The sequence below is a fragment of the Moschus berezovskii genome, chromosome 24, assembly GCF_049115385.1.
Source record: "Moschus berezovskii isolate FMDL1 chromosome 24, NW_MosBer_1.0, whole genome shotgun sequence".
NCBI classification, from domain to species: Eukaryota; Metazoa; Chordata; class Mammalia; order Artiodactyla; family Moschidae; genus Moschus; species Moschus berezovskii.
In genome coordinates this window covers 14,538,869-14,559,382 of record NC_142483.1, presented here as the reverse complement: position 1 = coordinate 14,559,382, position 20,514 = coordinate 14,538,869, and the positions used below count along the sequence as shown (strand labels likewise).

The 20,514-nt window shown below is 39.2% G+C and overlaps 1 protein-coding gene across 1 annotated transcript in view; it reads right to left on the bottom strand.

The window, feature by feature from the left end:
* Positions 1-8,382: 8,382 nt before the first annotated feature.
* CACNA2D3 (calcium voltage-gated channel auxiliary subunit alpha2delta 3) overlaps positions 8,383-20,514 on the bottom strand; it is a 902,079-nt gene continuing 889,947 nt past the window's right edge. The window contains exons 35-37 of the mRNA XM_055414097.2: positions 13,773-13,885; positions 13,480-13,562; positions 8,383-8,742 (exon numbers count right to left, since the gene is read on the bottom strand). Of these exons, the coding sequence (XP_055270072.2) occupies positions 8,650-8,742; positions 13,480-13,562; positions 13,773-13,885 (289 nt within the window). The 3' untranslated portion in view covers positions 8,383-8,649. The remainder of the gene's footprint in view (positions 8,743-13,479; positions 13,563-13,772; positions 13,886-20,514) is intronic.

Below are 20,514 nucleotides of genomic sequence, written 5' to 3'. Positions count from 1 at the left end.
TCTAATTCCCATCGTGTTTGGAAGTCATTACGAAGGAGTTACTGAGTCATGATTGCATAATGGACCCAAGTTTTAGGTTACTGGTAACTGGAAAGGATTCAGTTTGAATTAATTCTAAACCTATAATCTTATAAGTTTACAAACAAAAGGTTGTATTTTAATTCTGGCAGCTTTAGGCATTTTCTTCCAAAGGCCTTGTCCTTTCAAGAATAGCAGCACCTTTCACCTTCCCCACGCCACCTGATTTTCTATCATCAGATCTTACAATAATTTTGAGTTTGAGTGAACTCCGGGAGTTGGTGATGGACAGGGAGGCCTGGCGTGCTGTGATTCATGGGGTCGCGGAGAGTCGGACACGACTGAGTGACTGAATTGAACTGAACTGAAAACCAAAAGCAGTTCTAGTTCCAAACTGCAATTCATCAGGGGAGGGTCCATGGCGTTAGTCAAAGTCTTGTGGCACTAGCTTTCACCCAAATGGGTTTCATACGCTTCCACAGGGCAATGTCTGCATTCATTTAAGATGCCTACCACATGACTGGGGATTTTTATTTGAGATTTGTAAAGGGAGCAGTGTGAAGTTCAGACAATGCCCTCTCTGCTTGTACTTGTGTCTTCAGGAAGAATGGATGGGTAGCACAAGAGCTGCTTCTAGGATGAATCCTGGCAGGTTAAGGTGAACTTGAACATAATTACATGCTAAGACATTTGAGTTTTATTTGGTGAATCCAAGGAAATCTCCTGATGTTTTCAAACTGAAGAAAATGGAATACTCCAAGACAGTTGTTAGTAGAATTCATTTTGATTACAGCAAATCTACACCATGACTTCGAGTAACCAATGATATTAGTGTATGCTTCCTGTGTGCCAGGAACCATCTTTACACTTGACCTACACAAAGACATCTACTGCCAACAATCACCCTTTCATTATCCCTGTTTACAGGCGAGAAGATTACATTTCAGACAGGTTAAGAAACTGACCCTTAGCTATTCAGTTGACTTTCTTTCTCTTCACCCATCCAGCCATCTTCTACTTTTATGCATTCTGAAATATGTTAGAGCTACCAGTGCACTTCCAGTGGAAAAAAATAAGCAAAGTGACAAAACTTGAAATGGATCCACGGTAGGAGGTGGTGGTGAAGAACAGCACAGAGGCCTCTGAGTAGGCTGCTTCAGTTGTTCTGGAGAGAGTCTCGAGGTTTGTACTAAGGTTGGTGATAGAGATAAAACACTGTAGGGAGATTTCAAACATGTTTTGCAGGGCTAGTCTTCCTGGGGGACTGAGTGTGGAGTGAGGAACATAGGGGTCCAGGGTGGTCCAGAGCATCTGGGTTACACCCCTGGACCATGGTGCTGGGGCTGCTGAGGCTCTTTACCGAGATGAGAAAAGAGGGAGTGCAGGCTGGAGGGGAAAACACAGAGACAGATTTGGAGTAATCAAGACTGAGATGCATCTAATACATCCAACTGGGATGTAAAATTAAAGCAGAACAGTCTGTAGGTTAAGCTATATAAACACATTTTTTGCAGGTTACATTTACAGCAAGCACAAAATGACTCAAACACAGATTGTTATAAGTAGTAATGTCTAAGAACTACCATCATTGAAGGTAACTTAGGATAGAATGGTATAAAGTCGTGAGCAAAAGAAAGAGTTAAAATAACCATGTCATTATCATGTTAATCACTCAGTCTTGTCCGATTCTGCGACCCCATGGACTGTAGCCCACCAGGCTCCTCTGTCCATGGAATTCTTCAGGCAAGAATATTGGAGTGGGAAGCCATTCCCTTCTCCAGGGGATCTTCCCAATCCAAGGTTTGAACACTGGTATCTGGCATTGCAGGCAGATTCTTTACCATCTGAGCCACCACGGAAGCCCCAAATTACCATAAACAATATTAAAGCAGAAGGAACCAGAAGATATCAACGCAGCATAGGATAAGAAGACAACGTGCTTTTACAAAACTGGTTCAAACAGTTGATAGCATATTATATAGTAATATTATTTCTAAGTAGCCTACTAGTAGTAGTGTTATCGGAATGAGTATGCAGTATTAACGTAAAAGTACAAAAAATTAAAATAGTAGTAACTAATAATTATTCAAATCACCGCATCATGTTTAATTAGAAGTATCTCTCATTTAGATACTGTCTCATTTAAACCTAAAGGCAATACTGTGAGTTGGTTTCCTTCATACAAGTGAAAAATTTGAGGCTTACAACTACCAGGTATTTTGAGCAAAATCACATAAGGATTAAGTTGTGAAGCTGTAACTCAAATTTATGTGTGATTCTGACTTCAAAGATTGTGCCTTGTATAACAGCCACATATTCCTTTTGGTAGTGTTAGAGAAATACATTAAATGCGACCTACTGTTGTTATAGCAACACTAAAACTAATACACTGAAAACTAAAGTAATACTGAATTTTAGGCACTTTAGTGTTATTGCTACAAGTTAAGAAACAGCACACGTTATATTTTACCGGTAGCAAACTGATGCTAAATAATTGCAAAAGAGCTCTATCCAATTTAACTATTAGTTGATATACATTTTGGAGATAAGAGATTTATTATGGTATCAATGTTGGTTCTAGATCTGTGGGGATAAAAGAAAACTTAGTATAGATTATTATTTACCATGGTATTAGAAAATTATAGAGCATTATAACATAACTGATAATAATGTAAAACAATGTAGAGGTCTTAGCACGGCACAGCACTCATGCATTATTGAGCTGTGTTTACACACACTATATCTTACATGCACTGCATCTACAATAATAAGGAATAATAACATGGATGATGTTAAATATTGGCAACAAAGTATATTATACTTATTTAAAACTACAAATCACAAATGTTAGGACTCACACTGTGGTGTTGGAGAAGACTCTTTGAGAGTCCCTTGGACTGCAAGGAGATCCAACCAGTCCATCCTAAAGGAAATTAGTCCTGAATATTCATTGGAAGGACTGATGCTGAAGCGGAAGCTCCAAAACTTTGGCCATCTGATGCGAAGAGCTGACTCAGTGGAAAAGACCCTGATGCTGGGAAAGATTGAAGGCAGGAGGAGAAGGGGAGGACAGAGGATGAGATGGTTGGATGGCATCACCAACTCAATGGATACAAGTTTGAGCAAACTCTGGGAGTTGGTGATAGACAGGGAAGCCTGGTGTGCTGCAGTCCATGGGGTCTCAAAGAGTCAGACACAACTGAGCAACTGAACTGAACTGAAAATGTACGGTCTTTCAGGATATTGTTTTATTACTGTGCTAAACCAAAAGACATTATGGTACCTCAATTCTATAAATATTTGTGCAGTGTATCTCTTCAGTGAATACTTTTTATTTAAGTGCTAGACTGACTGTGTACTTCTACTAAAATTGTAGATATTACACACTAGTTATTGTAGTGGCAGAATTGCTTCCAAGTTGGAAACAAGTGTGACATGGCTTAGCAATAATATCACAACAATGCTAAAATTATAGTTCTACCATGGAGAGTGATACAGCAGAGAGACTATTCTCAATATCAGAGCTGGCACAGAACCCAAGTGGTCGCCAAGTGCGCTGGGCAAATTAAAGCTTTCAGTGATGTGAAATGAGCAAATATGATTTCCCGAGAAGCAGGATGCTTCCTTAACTATTTCTCTGAAAACCTGGCAGTCGCAATGGTGGTTTTCCAGATGGAGGTTATAGTCCTGTATAGACCACTGGGCTCCCTATTAGCACTTGTGTTGTTTCACCTAAAACTGCAGGCTGCACCAGCATAGGGGCTGCATTGTTGTCATAACCAGAAGCAAGGTAGGACTATGGACAAGGAGAACAGCCTTACTCTTAGAAGAGGCATGGCGAGCATAATTGTGTTACTGTGGCTGAAATGATAGTAGAGGGTCATCGCTGCCCCACACTGTGGAATGATTATACTGTCAAGTTTCCTGTAAAGACAGTATATGGGATAATGCAGGAGTAATGCTGGAGCCAGCATTACCAACAGCATAATGCAATATGGCTGGTGGATCTGTTCTTTTCTGGGTCTCAAGAATAAGCATGTGGCAGGAAAAGAAGGTGACAAGGGGAACGTCAACAAGGTGGCAAAGTATACAGGACCTTCCTTCTCCATCACCACCTTGACTTCGCCAGGTCATCTCTGAACCTCACATCCGTCACAGCATATTTTGCTTCACTACATATAATTATGGAAACAGAACTGATCACATACTGTGCTGAACTACATTATGTCAGCCAATACTCTCCTTACAATCGGAGAAGCACTAATGCTTGCACACTATCATGAGTTATGTTCTTTTATGTTTTTAGATACATATATATAAAGGCATTAGATTATACCCAGGTACTTACAATGTTTTAAACAGAGCTAGGTTGTGTGGTGTTAAAGCCAAAATCACTGGTCATACTTGTACTACAGAAGCTCCCATATTGATAGTGCTGACACCTTCCAGCATGCGTGCCTATAAGTTGCGAGGAGGTTCCTGGTTTATCACATTATGAAAACCTTAAAAGTTGGCAACAGCTATCTTCTAAATCAAGGGGTTGACCAACTATGGTCCGTGTGTCAAATCTGTCCCACTGCCTGTTTTGTACAGCTTTCAGGCTAAGAATGATCTTTACATTTTTAGATGCTTGAAACGTCTCAAGAATAACATTTTGTGACATGTGACAATATAAGAAATTCAGATTTCAGTGTCCTTTAAAGAAAGTTTTAATGGGACACAAGGGGCTTTTGTGCTATGATGGCAGAGTCCAATAGTTGCAACAGACTCAGACGACAGGGCCCACAAAGTCTAAAATACTCACTCTGGTCCTTGACAGAAAAAACTTTCTGACTCCTGGTTTAAATCATCCTGCATTACCTAAAATGTGTGTATGAGTAGGAAGTACTGTATTTTCAATATACTACAGAAGTAGCCAGAGTGCCACATTACTCTGCTGTTTCTAACCATAGTTAACAAAAAATATCACTTTAATCTACTATCATATATTGCCTTTAGTGTGTCCAAATGCTACTGAATTACGGTATCCTAAACTAGAAAGTCGGAGAAGGCGATGGCACCCCACTCCAGTACTCTTGCCTGGGAAATCCCATGGACGGAGGAGCCTGGTAGGCTGCAGTCCATGGGGTTGCAAGGAGTCGGACACGACTGAGTGACTTCACTTTTACTTTTCACTTTCATTCACTGGAGAAGGAAATGGCAACCCACTCCAGTGTCCTTGCCTGGAGAATCCCAGGGACGGGGGAGCCTGGTGGGCTGCAGTCTACAGGGTTGCACAGAGTCGGACACGACTGACATGACTTAGCAGCAGCAGCAAACTAGAAAGTACTGCCATCCTGACTTTGTACCTGTTTGAGGGGACCGGGGTCTGCCGCCATGTGGGAATACAGTATATCGTACTGATGCACATGGTACATAGTATTGTAACGGTGAAGGCAGAAGGCCCTGCCTCTTAGTGGCTCTAGCAATCTGGGTAACTTGTTTGTCAAGCTCAGTTTCCTTATCAGTGAAATGGGAATAATAACAGGTGTAGGAAATGATAATGGAAATTCTCTGCACAGTAACTTGTAAATAGAAGGTCTCATAAACAGAATCGTGGAGATGGTTTATTCATTCCACAAACACTTGCTGGGTGTCACTGAACTTGAGAAGCAATTAAAAGCGTGGGGGATTCAGACAGTTGAGCTCCCTCCTACAAGGTGTGGGAGGGGAGACTTGAGAGTGAACGGGAAAATGCCAGTGCCCTGTGAGGACCTTGCTCTGAGGGAAACGGCAGGCTGAGACCGAGGATTCCCTGGTGTTCAGTGGAAGACTGCTGAGGCCTGAAGGACGAGAAGGACCCCATCATCTGAGTATTTTAAGATATGATATACAGGGATTGCTGCTGAATTGAATCTGTACTTTAGTAGCTTACACTATGTAAGGGATTCCTGGCATTGGCGGAGCAAAGGTACACAATTTAGATGCCACGTGGGGATCCAGAATGTCTGTGGCATCTATTAACTTAGTTTAAACTTCCTCTTGCCTCAAACTGTGACAACCAAAAAATGTTTCCAGATATTTCCGAACGTTCTTAGCGGGCAAAGCTGCCCAGGATTTGTAATTACTGGATTAGGAAACACTTCCTAGTGGAAATGATGCCTGCAAAGTCCCAAGTAGGAATTGCAGCTGCTAAGAGCTAGATATATAAGACAAAGTCACGTGAGTAGAAATGCCCCTGACAGGCTCCCCAGCATATGTGTGCCAATTAGAGGCATCTTCACAAAACTCCCAAATCACACACACTGCAAATGGCCCTTAAGGGTCTGCTAAATTATTATGACCTCTAATATGGAGTGTAATAAAACTGTGCTCTTCTACCTATTATTTCAATGTTTTATTAAACTATACAGACTCTTATAACAAGAGAAATATTATCCTCTGCAGTGCTGTACTGCTCATAATTTGAATAATAATGCTACAGTTCCTTATTTTACAGCTGCTTCATACATTGAATAGTATATTTTACCACTGCCATTACTATCTTTCAGTGTCCTACGTCATCCTAATCTAACGAATGTATAGCATATGGAGTTGCCCTGTTGTCGTTTTAGGACAGATAAAGGCATCACACAAATATTCTTGTCTATATTGTGATTTATTAGTCTAACTTCAATAACTATTGCAAATGTTCTACTATATTTTTGTGAATGTTCACATATATGAAAGCTTTCTACAGTTTAGGAAGAATACTGCTAGCTCCAGGTGACTTCTGAATCCATTAACCTATTATATTGAATGTCAAAGCTTACAACTTTAGTAACTGTGCCATACAGTTAGATTTAACTGTATCACTTTAAAGTTTACCTTAATTATAAGCAGCAAACCAAACATTTTAATAAAACTTTCTGTGATAGGATCCCTTTGGAGACAATTGGCATCAGTCATTAATACTGTCAATAGAAGTTCTCAAAAACTGGCAATGGTAGGATAATAGAGGATATTCTATTACTCCATGATCTCTGTAACGCTGATCCTCCCACATGGCGCTATACCATGGAGGTATACACAACCACCCTCTATGCTGGTACTGCAACTCTTGCTACTACTATCACTTGCTTACTTGCTTAAATGTTTAATGAGGGTCTGCTCTGGACTGGATACTCTACTCTTCTCTCCTTGGAGACGAGAATACAGCAGTGACAAAATAAAAAACAATAAAATCCTTGCCTTCTTGGTGTTTATATTCACCAGCGGAGAGACACACGATAAACAAATCCAATGGTGATAACTGCTATGGCAGAATATCAAGCAGGGAAGAGGGAAGGGGCAAAGGGGTGTGGAAGCTACAACTATAAACAAGGAGGCCAGCGTGGACTGCCACAAAAGAAGGACCTGAAGAAGGTAAGGGAGGAAAGCGTGCAGATATCTGGGAGAAAGAGCATCCCATAATGAGGGAATAGCAAGTGCAAAGGCCCTGAGGCAGGTGTCCACTGAGCATGCTTGAGGAGCAGGAAGACTTTGTGGGTTGGAGAAATAGTAGTTGAAAGAAGTTTAACAATGCAGTACTGTTATTCTTATAAATACTGGAATCGTTATAGTATAAAGTAGTATGATAACATCAGTTTTCCTAAACTATCAATAGGATAACGCAGCCTTTCTTTAGAGTTTGATTTCTCCACATGACTTTTAGATGTTTGTCCTCTAAAGAAAGGCATTCTCATTTCTACCTAGGCGCAGAAATTATTCCACTTGGAATGGTTATTTTGGAATCACAATCCAATGGAATCTATTTTCTTTGGTTCACGATCCAGTGTTTTAATGCTTACAGGTCTGAGTAGCTTCACATTCTGTAACATATAAGACCGAATTTCATCTCTTGTTTATGGGGAAAGCTAGAAGCCAAATTCTCAAGCAATAAAGTTGAGTCATTTGTAGTCACCATTCTTTTCTCCTTCAAGTCTTCTCAGAACAAATTCCTAGGGTTTATGACTTCTTTATTTCTATTCCCAAATAGTTCAACACTTAAATATTATGGAAGCTTGTGTTCTCATCCAAATTATGATTTCTATTGAAGTTTTGTTCAACAAAATTCAGGGTTCTGTGTAATAAATTCTTCTGATGTAGATGATATTTTGATTTACTTCTGTAAATATTTTTAAAACAGAGTAGAGCATCTAAACAATTGTTAAATGTTTGTCTAGAATCTGCTTTAGAGTAACGTCTCGGCCAACAGCCATTCTTCCTTACTGTCTGGAATGGGTGACTTTTTCATGCATTTTCCAGTCTGTATTCTCAGCAATAAAATGATAACAAAACCCAAACCAGGAGATTATGATTTTAACATACTTTATTTAAAAAGTACACAGTTTTAAATTGGTTTCAATGGGTTTCAAGCAGAAGGGATGCTGCCCGCTTGCAGTCCCGTTTCTGATGAAGGATGATAATAATGTAGCAAACTCACATTTGCATGACTGGCAAAGTAAAAAGATAACTTTTCTGTCAACATATTTTTAAGAGTTTGTATCACGCACAGTTTAAAATCATGAGATGCTGATGGTTGGACTATATTTCATGTCTCCTATGTCGCACCATAGTTTGGTTCACAGTTTATCCATAATTTAGCATGCCAAGAGAACATCTCCATCAGTGTCACCTTGAGAAGAGCATCAAAAGCAGAGGGAACAGGATAAGGACCATCTTGGCCTGGAGATTCGGTGCACCCCCACACTCCCTCGCATTCTCCTACAGGGAAAGGCAGGGTTGGTTAGAGCAGAGACGGATTCCAAGATGCCTTAAACTTCCCAAGGTATGTGGCATCCCTAGATCTCTCCCTGCTCTCCAGCATATGAACAAAATCATTTGGAATCTAGACAATGTCCAGGAAATGGACTTGTATACATTTCATCACATTAGTAAAGACAATCTCTGACTTTACTTGTCAATGCATAAAATACTCAAAATGACTTTTTGCATACTACAATGCAGAACATTCAAGAGGTAAAGGACCATTGGTAGAGATGTCCATTGTGATTATTTTATAAAAGCAAAATACCGACCTTCTAAGTAAACGATCACATCTCAGATCATTTCAGAGACTTGGCTATGGAAGGTTTTATTAACACGTGTGACTTCTTTTTAATTTCAGGGAAGGGAGGTTCTGTTTTACAAAAATTGAATCATATTATTTACTCCTTTCTGTACCATGATTTTCATCTACTAATTGACAGAAATTTCTCCATGTCCATTATTTTAAGTTTCTTTTATTCAGCCTTTTTTTTTTTCTTATTGATGGTCGTTCATCTTCTCATGTGTTCTCTACTGTTACAAACAGTGTTGAATGCAAGTCCTTCGCCAAAAATGATATTTGTTCCTGCTCTGGCCTAAGGTAAAGATGTCCAGGAATAAGAATGCAGAGCTAAAGGATATTTTTGCCTTCAATGGCTACTGCCAGATATTGCATTGGTACCTGTATTTTCTGATTATCCAATGACTTGTATCTTTCATGTCCTTGGTTAATTCTTTTTTTTTTTAAAAGATCTTTACATATATATATATATATATAGAGAGAGAGAGAGAGTTCATTTTTAAAGTCTTTATTGAACTGGTACAACATTGCTTCTGTTTCTTAAATTTTGGTCTCTTGGCCATGAGGCACGTGGGACCCCAGTTCCCCAACCAGGGATTGAACTCTCACCCCCTGCATTAGAAGTCCCAACCACTGGACCTCTAGGGAAGTCTCAGAGCTTGGTCTATTTTTAAATGCAGTTTTTGTTTCATCAATTTAAAGAGCTCTTTATGCTTTCATTTATAAATGTTTTCAGGTTCTATAAATTGGATACTGACTCTCAGTTATATTTTTTCATCAAAGGTTATAATTTTTATATAGTTAAATAAATCTGCTTTTCTTCCATATTTTTTTGGTCTTGGATAGGAAGGTCTCTCCAATACCTAGAATTTCTTTATTTCTTTTATAAATTTCATTGGTGTATAATTGATCTACAGTGTTGTATTAATTTCTGTTGTACAGCAAAGTGTACTCTCTCTATATATATATATATTTTCCCATTTTATTTTCCATTATGGTTTATCACAGAATACTGAGTAAAGTTCCTTGTGCTATACAGTAGGACCTTGTTGTTTATCCAACCCATTTATAATAGCTTTCACTGTTAATCCCAAATTTCCAATCCTTTCCCCCAACCTCTATATCTGCGAGTTTGTTTCTGTTTTGTAGATATGCTCATTGGTGACATATTTTAGATTTCACAAATAAGAGATATCATTTGGTATTTGTCTTTCTCTTTCTGATTTAGTTCAGCTAGTATAATAATCTATAGGTTCCTCCATGGTGCTTCAAATGGCATTATTTCATTCTTTTGTATGGCTGAGTAATATTCCATTATATATATACACACACTACACATCTCTATAGATTCATCTGTTGGTGGACATTTAGATTGTTTCTATGTCTTGCCTACTGTAAACAGTGCTGTTGTGAAGATAGGGGTGCATATATCTTTTCAAATGATATTTTTGTCTGGATACATGCCCAGTAGTGAGATTGCTGGATCATATGGCAACCCTATTTTTACCTTTATGAGGAACATCCATATTGTCTCCCATAGTGGCTGCACTAATTTACATTCTTATCAACAGTGTGGGAGGGTTCCCTTTTCTCCACATTCCCTTCAGCATCTGTTATTTGTACACCTTTTAATGATGGTCATTCTGACTGATATACGGTGGTGTCTCACTGTAGTTGTGATTTGCATTTCTCTAATAAAGTGATGATGAGTATCTTTTCATCTGTATGTCTTCTTTGGAGAAATGTCTATTTAGGTCATCTGCTCACTTTTCAATTGAGCTGTCTGGCTTTGTTTTGAGTTGTATGAGCGGTTGGATATTTTGGAAATTAAGCCCTTTCAGTTTTGCAAATATTTTCTTCCACCCCTTACATTTTCGTTTCGTTTTGTTTATAGTTTTCTTTGCTGTATAAAAACTTTTAAGTTTGATTATGTCTCATTTGTTTATTTTTACTTTATTTCTATTGCCTTAGGAGAATGATCTAAGAAAACATTGGTACAATTTATACCAGAGAATGTCTTGCCTATGTTTCCTTCTAGGAGTTTTATGGTGCTATGTCTTATATTTAAACCTTTGAGGCATTTCGAATTTATTTTTGTGTATGGTGTGAGGATATGTTCTAACTTCACTGATTTACATGTGACTGTCCAGCTTTCCCAACACCACTTGTTGAAGAGGTTATCTTTTTCCCATTGTATATTCTTGCCTCCTTTGTTGAAGACTAATTGACATAGGCGTGTGGGCTTATTTCTCAGCTTTCTATCCTGTTCCATTATCCATATGTCTGTTTTTGTGGCAACACCATGCTGTTTTGATTACTGTAGCTTTGTAGCATGGTCTTAAACCTGGGATGGTTATGCCTCCTCCTTTGTTCTTTTTTCTCAGAACAGCTTTGGTGATTCTGGGTCTTTTATGGCAACATATAAACTTTAAGATTATTTGTTCTAGTTCTGTGAAAAATGTTGTGGGTGTTTTGATAGGGATTGCATTAAATCTGTAGACTGTTTTGTGTACTATGTCCATTTTAATAATGCTAATTCTTCCAATCCAGAAGTATGGGTCCAATCCCTAGAATTTCTTATGGGACCATCATTTACCATTCAAGTCCATTCTATGTTCTCCCCTTTGAACTGAACTTCTGTCATACATAAGAGTATCTATTCTTTTCCATTGACTTCATCCTACTGGGTCTAGAACCTTAAAGAAAAAAAAAACGTCATTTTTTTTTTTGTCATTGTTGCTCTTTTGTTTTTTAGTGTTTATCATGTATCTAGTTTCCAAAGCAATTTGTCTTATTAACTTTAAAAGATTTTTACTCTTGTGAATTTAGTGCTAAGTGTGCAGTTCTGGGGAGAAGGAAACAGCAACCCACTCCAGTATTCTTGCCTGGGGAATCCTGTAGACAGAGGAGCCTGGTGGGCTGCCGTCTGTGGGGTCGCACAGAGTTGGACACGACTGAAGGGACTTAGCATGTATGCATGCACTGGAGAAGGAAATGGCAACCCACTCCAATATTCTTGCCTGGAGAATCCCAGGGACAGAGGAGACTGGTGGGCTGCCGTCTATGGGGTCGCACAGAGTCAGACACGACTGAAGTGACTTAGCAGCAGCAGCAGCATGCAGTTCTGGTTTCAAATTAAGTGGCTTTATTGTTTTGGGACAATTGTTCATACTTCTATTTTACATAGATCTTTTATTAGAGGTGATCATTGGATTTTATCAAAAGCCTTTATAGCATATGTTATTGAACTCTCCCTTGAACATAGAAGCAAACATTCTCAATAAATTCCAAATTCTTCTTAGCACTACACTGACTATAAAATATTTTCTAGTATTTGGATAGTTTAAATAACATTAAAATTATTTGGTATTTACAGGTGACATTAACACTCAGTGGGCTACGGTGGCATTTTACAAAAAATAAATATCTTCTCAGTATCCTGAAACTGCAATACTTTGGCCACCTCATGCGACGAGTTGACTCACTGGAAAAGACTCTGATGCTGGGAAAGGTTGGGGGTGGGAGGAGAAGGGGACAACCGAGAATGAGATGGCTGGATGGCATCACTGACTCTGTGGACGTGGGTTTGAGTGTGCTCCGGGAGTTGGTGATGGACAGGGAGGCCTGGCATGCTGTGATTCATGGGGTCGCGGAGAGTCGGACACGACTGAGCGACTGAACTGAACTGAACTGAACTGATCCCTATAGTAACTGGTCTAGGCCAGTTTTCGATCTTTCAAGATGGAGGTGGAGTATTTTTAAATTGCAATTTTTTTGCTATATTTAAATTGTTTTGTCTACAGCTTTGAAGGACATAATTCACCTACATCTGAAGTTTGCTTTTCTTATATAAACTTAATATTTTCTCTGATCATCACTTTTGGTGTGAATGTAGTGCCTTTATAGTTGTGACCTCATGTGTTACAGGGGGTTTAAAGGCTTATCATCCCACATTTAGACATTGTGACTCTTGATCTGACATTAGCATTGTGACTTTTGCTTTACATGAATTTTTTATAAGTAAAAGGCTGTCTAAAAGTAATCAAGGGAAAATAATTTTAACTACAATTTGAAATAAGTAAAACAAGATGGTCAGATCCACTTTATGTGTAATAGTGGAAAGTGATAAAACTATAGCACATTTGTAAAAGGGAAGATAGTAAAGAGGTTTTTAAAAAATATATGTGAATATAATAAGAAAAGGCTATTAAGTACAGACTAAATAAGAAGGCATTGAATGTAGAGTACCATTAGCCTTCCTATATATTATTTCTTGGTTTGCCTGAAATGAATGACTTTCTCAAGGGTAAACTTTTGAGCTATAATTCTCTGACGGCTGTGAGATCCTCATGGAGAATCTGATAGGAAAAGAGTAAGAGGGGGTGTCAGATTACCTCAGGATGGAAGCCATGACAAGATTCCGGACGCCTTCTGATCTTCTGGGCCTTTAAACGTTCACACTTAAGGGATTCATTATGTTGACTGTAGTTAAGGCATATTTCCAAGATGCTCCTTTTCCTTATTCTGCGTTTCAGACGTCAAAACTTGGCACTTACTCCCTTAACAACTTCTAACAGTGGAAAGAATATCATCGCTCCCTCTCTGAGATTTCTCCCCTAGGTTTCCTCACTGCTGATCCCCCTTACCAGCTTCATTAGTAGCGGCTGGACTGACACACAAAGGATATACCTGATTTCAATTGGCGCCATGGTGATGGGGGCCACAGACTCACAGAGGCAGCTGCTGTCCACGACCACCATGAACAGATTGCTGCTCGGGATCTGCTGAATGACAAAGGACCTGTTGGAACAAGAGGCAGAAGACAGTGAGTGGTCATTTACCACCCCCAAGTGAACAGCCATGAGGAAAACTTCCTCTGGAGTGGGAGAACTGCTATAGTATTTCGGAAAACAAGTTTCAGAAACTGGTTTACTATTCAAGTTGCCTCTTTCCATGAGGCTCTTCATTTCAAATTCGAAGCTCCACGTAAAAAACAATAGTTATGTCCACACGTAGCTCGCACAGCTCATCTTGGAAAGACTAGACATTTATGTGCATGAAACAGGAGAGTCAGAGTTGGCTAAATTACCTCAGTTTCTAAGCTCTAAGAGGTTAGGCTTTTCCAAGACTCATTTTCTTATCCGAGGGCTTAAACACCATTGTAAGTTGCATTTGATGTTCTTCTGTGTGTATTTTTCTCTCCTCCTAGCCTCAAGAATAGACTGAAGCCATGTCATAGTAATCATAAAAGAACATGAACTTCCTAGGCCTTTCCTTGAATCACTTTGCACAATGTCTGCCCATAACAGAGGTATATTGTTTAGGATGAAATCAATGCTCGTTGGTTAAGGAGCTCCAATTGTCTCAGAGACCAAGTTATGCTGGCACGAAGGCCATATAGCTAGTCATGATTTTGGTGTTCTCGCAGGAGAAGATGAGTGCACATACGCTGACTCTGCCATCTTGGGCTTTCCTTCCTCACTTTTTTTTTTTTTTTAAATCTTCTGGGCCCATCTGTACACTTAGTCCAACAAAAGTAAGTTTAATGATACCTCTTTCTCATCTGACCCACTACACTGAAATGACAAAGTAATGTCATCATAATAATACTCCTTGAACCAGAAATACCAGTTCTTTGGAGAAACAAGTTGGAGAACAAATCCCATATTCTTCTAGAGCAAACAGATTAACTGAATATTTAGCCCCAAGTCCAGAATCCTGTCACATAAATTTTTCATGATATTTTTACCAAATTCAGTCAGTTGAACTAGACTATAATCTTAAAAAAAATGGCCAATTTCTCTATAAGTTATATTTATTCATCTTTCTCTCAATAAATGTATTCTGTTATTTAGAGTAAATATAGTACAGTAAGATATGACATGAATTTTTATGATCATGATGTACAAGTTGATAGAAATACCAAAAGTACTTTATAGACACATGACATTTATTAATAAAATTGACAGCAACAACTTTTCAGACCTAAGTAATATAGAATATGCTATTTTCAAATGCAGGGAACTGCAACACGTTCCAAAGAGCAGAAAGCATCAATTACATATACTTTTACAGTTGGATAAAATTAGAAATTAATAGCAAAAAATATATATAAACAGTGGAAATTAATAGTTAAAAATACATCCAGTTCATCCTTGTGAATTTGAGAACAGCCCAGGCTCAAATCTGTGCAGTGTGACCTTAAATATTTTTTATTGGGAAAAAAAATCTGCAAATAAATGACCTGTGTTTTTGAAACAAGAAGCTGGAAACGTAAGAACATAAACCTGTACCTGTACCCTACCCTCGGTCTCCCCTGTGGTACACTGGGACTGAGGACTGACGCCCCTCTCCAAAGTCCAGCCCTCAGGCTCCTGCGAGGATGTGAGTGATGGAAGAGGAGAGAGGTGATCACCGAATAGGTAAGCAGTTCCTCCTGTCTTTCTAGCCATTCTCTTCAGTTTACACAAAACTCCCTTAACCTCCCGTTAGCTACTACCCTGCTTCCTGTCCTCGTTAATAGCACGACTCCCAAGAAGAGGTACTGGCCATCGCTCCCTCGTTCTCCCTTTTTTCTCTTTCCCTCTCTTTCATTCTACTTCAGCACTTCTTCACAAATCTACTCCAATAAGGTTGTTGTTCTTACCACATTCTTGAATCGGTTCTTGTCAAGGACACCAAATAAACAGCCTCACTGCCTTTCTTCTCAAATCTCTTTGCCTCCACTTTCTCCTTACCTGCTCACTGTCTGCCCCCTGACAGCAAACTGTGGTTTCCATGGGAAAAAAGTTGCCTGTGTCTGCCCATGGTCATCTTTTATCCCCAGCACCTAGAGTTATGCCTGGGACAGAGTAGATTCTCAGTAAATATTCACTGAGCCAATGACAGAATGAATTTATAAAGATAAAAGAAGAATAAAATGCAAGTAAAAATGTGACGATAACTAGAAGAATCAAATTCAGACTTAAAAGAACAAGGACATAAGTCCACTTCTGACATTTCTGATCAAGAAGTTACAAAGTTACATTAAAACCCAAAAGAGACAGAGGCATTGTAAACCTTTTAAGTGAGTATTATAATACTTTGGCCACCTCATGCGACGAGTTGACTCACTGGAAAAGAGTCTGATGCTGGGAGGGATTGGGGGTGGGAGGAGACGGGGACGACAGAGAATGAGATGGCTGGATGGCATCACCGACTCGATGGACATGAGTTTGAGTGAACTCCGGGAGTTGGTGATGGACAGGGAGGCCTGGCGTGCTGTGATTCATGGGGTCGCAAAGAGTGGGACACGACTGAGCGACTGAACTGACTGACTGATGTATATCATTACAAATAATTTGAAAACTTAGAACAAACACACGTTGGAGGATAATGTATAAATTATCAACATTTGGCCAGGCTATAAAAACACAAGTAAACCAACTGCATGAAAAAAATCTGAAATGCTCATTGAGAATCTACCCACAAATGAAAACTACCAAATCACCCAAAGAACAGATATCACTGTGTTTGTAGAAAATCCATATGAACCCACTGACCAACTATTAGAACACAGAAAAGAACCAAGCAAGCTAACCAGTTACATAATCAGCATATAAAACCACAGTGTTATTGACACTGGCAATAACCAATGAAAAAATATTTATGAAATAAAGAACCATTGATAGTATCAATAATTACTGTGAAATGCCTGAGAATAAATCTAGTGAAAGATGTTTCTCTATGAAGAAAATGATCAGAAAAGAAAGTTTAGAAAACTTTACTAAACATAAAAAAACCCTAATTCCACAGTGGTGGTGAAAGAGAACAGTTATATATTAAAGGTGTCATTCTCCTTCAAGTAATCTTTTAATTCAAAGTAATCTCAATAAAATCCCAACAGGGATTTTGATGGAATTTGAGATGATGATCCTAAGATTTCATATAAATATAGTCTGGACAACTGTATAAAATTGAGTTTATAAGAAAAAAGAGAGAAGAAGGAAATTGTTTGCCCTGGATGGCATCACCGACTCGATGGACATGAGTTTGAGTGAACTCTGGGAGTTAGTGATGGACAGGGAGGCCTGGCATGCTGTGATTCATGGGGTCGCGGAGAGTCGGACACGACTGAGCGACTGAAATGAACTGAATTAGTATTAAAACCCATGAAATAATTTACAGAAGAGGAAATACAGATGGACAACTGATATGTAAAAGGGGTCCAATCTCACTAAAATTAAGTATGTGCAAATTAAAATGAAGCTGAAATAATCAAACTCATTTTTTACCATCAGAATGGCAAAACTTTATGGTAATATCAAATGACTGAGAGTTTGAAGAAGTAACTATTATTTTACATCGTTGGTGGGAAAGTAAACTTTTATAGGCAACACATGAATAATTTGTTACTGTTTCAGTGAAAATGATTTAGATCCTACTTTTCCAGTAGTTTTACTTCTCAGTAAGAGAAATTATTGTTTAAGAACCCAAGATGACATATAAGGATGCTCCTGGTAACCTTGTTCATGGAGAGGAGGAAAAACAAAATCCATCTGAAAGTCCATCAGTAGAGGAATGATTAAATAAGCAACAGTGTATCTCTTCTATGGTTTACTTGGCAACAGATGAAAGGGTTAAAGATGTCTATTTAGTGTTATGAAAGATTATCCAAAACATAGTAAGTGGTTAAATAATGTTGCAAAACTATACATAAATATTTTTAGGAATATTTCAAAATACTCATCTAACAGCATTTGATTCTGCTACAGAGAACAGGAAAAATAAATGGGATGGATAAGACTTATCATTTGTGTTAGGAGTGAATAACTTGAGATAACACAGAAGGGATAAATGCACAGAACAAGTGGAACACATGTGGGTGGAACCCAAAAACGATCGGAACACATGCAGTGTCTTTCTAGTGATAAACGGAAGGACCAAGTAAAATTAAATATTTTTTAAGGCACAAATCATGTCATCTCCAGACTGACAGCCATCATCTATGTTCTCCTTCAAGTCAACCCACTGGCAACTCCCTTTCTCTACCTGAGACACACAGACAGAATTCACGGCTGCTCAACAGATTGGAGGCAGTTTACAAACTTGACCTTTCATCTCTCCAAAAAGCAAGCATGTATTGGCTCCATGCACGTTCTGTCTACTGAACCCCCATCCCTATCCTCAAGTCTGATCCTCCTATCATATACTCAGTGGGAGAGAGCAAGGAAGGAGGAGATGTGGGGGAGAGAAAAGGATGGCAGTGGTGGAAAAGAGAAGACTGGGGATAATTGTCCATGGAAATGAACGTAACACTGGAGTTCTCCATAAGGAGAATGTGTACAGGTATTCGTCAAACATTTATAAAATGGAATATTGTGCTGGGAGCAAACAGTATTGATTTTCTTATTTCATGAAAGAGAAAACTGGGACTCAGAGAGCATAAGTAAACTTCTACAGAAGCTATATGCAAAAAAGACGTGAATGTGCCCATTTCAAAGATGGGGAAACACTAGATTAAGTGACTTCCTAGAGAAACACAGGCAGAGCTGCACACCTCTGGAGCCCAGGCCTGTTGTGTGACTGGAATCATAGGCAACCGGCTTTCTGTCTTGTACTGGAATTATTAGTGCTCAAGCCCCTTGAGGGCAGACCCAGACTCAATACGGATGCTTAATGACGACCAGTATAGGTCATTATTCCTTTTAACACACTACCCCGTAAGGTGAAGACTCCACAAGTGTGCTCATGAAGCTCCACAGTAACCCCCCACTTATACCTCAAGTCCTAGGAGATGAAAATCTTTGCAGGCAGCTAGTACTGCAGTGGAGGAAAACAACCTCCTATGAAGGATTTGCCAGCGGAAAGATTAACTGCTTTTCCATATTTTAAAGACTTACTGTCTGCTTATTAACATGGTTCTTCGGAGGGGTCTGGCCAATGTTAGCTGTACATTTATGTGCACAATGTGTATTTATGGCCCAGGGTGCAGGGTTGAACTTCATAAAACACACCTCCATCCAGCTGGGCCCAGCAGCCAGACTGACATCACTGTGCAGAGGAACTGTGGCCTGGGGGGTTGGCCTGCGGGCCAGAAAAGGCGGAAGGGAAATGCCTCAACAGAGAACCACAGCAGTCGTTTCCAAGCAGAGATAGGTCAAAATGCGTGAAATAAATTAGGTCCTCAAGGGAAACAGAGTAGGGAAAAGGGAAGCAATTTTGATGTGTCCATTGCCGGAACTGAAATAACCCAGTCCTCCCTCTTCCATTCACAGCAGACAGAGAAAGAACTACAGGAAAAATAAGGATGCAATTTTAAGACAGCCTTCCTTGACAAGAGGGACTAACTATCTGCCAAGGGGGCTTTGCTACCCAAATGAGGAAAGCGGTTGCACTGCTCCCCCGAATGCTGCCTGGACAAGCGTATGTGGTAGTGGTGGTGGGGGGAACCTATGGCTAAGTTCCCAGAGGACCCCAGGATGCACGCTTGGGGAACTTGGTTGGTTTGCTTTTGATTAATTGGGTACAAAATAATGGCTTAAAAAATAAGTGGGCAGGACAGAATCTTAAAAACCTTTTAAACTTTTTTTAACCTTTTATCAATTTTTATCATTTACAAATTTTCCATATTTTATCCAAAGATAAAGGACAATAGTAAGTCACAGGGAACTGATTTGAATCTGACAATGATCATGTTCTAGGTTGTACTATTCTCTGAGTGGATCGGGTATGGGGATCTCCAAAGGACCCTACTCTCTTTGGAGGTGGGGAGATGCTTGGTTCTCCCAGTGTGCCCCTAAATGTCCTACACTGACCCAGGCCCATAAATTGTGGAGTGCAAGCATTGCATGACAAATGGCTTAAATTTAAACTAGAAGTTAAATATTGAGGCTGTCTTCCAAATCACAGCCATGGTATCCTGTGGCATGGGAGAAGTAAAAGGGGAATACCAGCACTTACTCACGGTTCAGTTCAAACAAGGTGAAAGAACGAACAGCAGGGCCTCCCTGCTCACACTCGAAAGTGTCAGGGAAACTTCACAGGTGAATCACATTAGCATGTCAAGGCACATGTAGTTCTAAAATAGTTAAGCTGCTTCAGAGCACAGAGAAAGAAGAAAATACTTTGAATTCCTTTTATCAAGGACCTTGATATAAAATCTGACCAAGATCATACAAAAAAAGAAAAGAAAGAAAAGCTATAGAATAATCTCTTCTTACGAATATTGATGCAAAGATCTTAAATGAAATGCAGCAAACACACTTCGGGAGGACACTAAAATATAGCACATGGCATGAGGATTAGCCCAGGAATGCAAATGAACAAGCTTATGGAGTTGTCTCAGCTTAATAGATATAGCAACACGAAACAAAAAAAAATTTTTTTGACCACATGGCGCAGCTTGTGAGATCCTAGTTCCCTGATCACGGACTGAAGCTGGCCCTCGA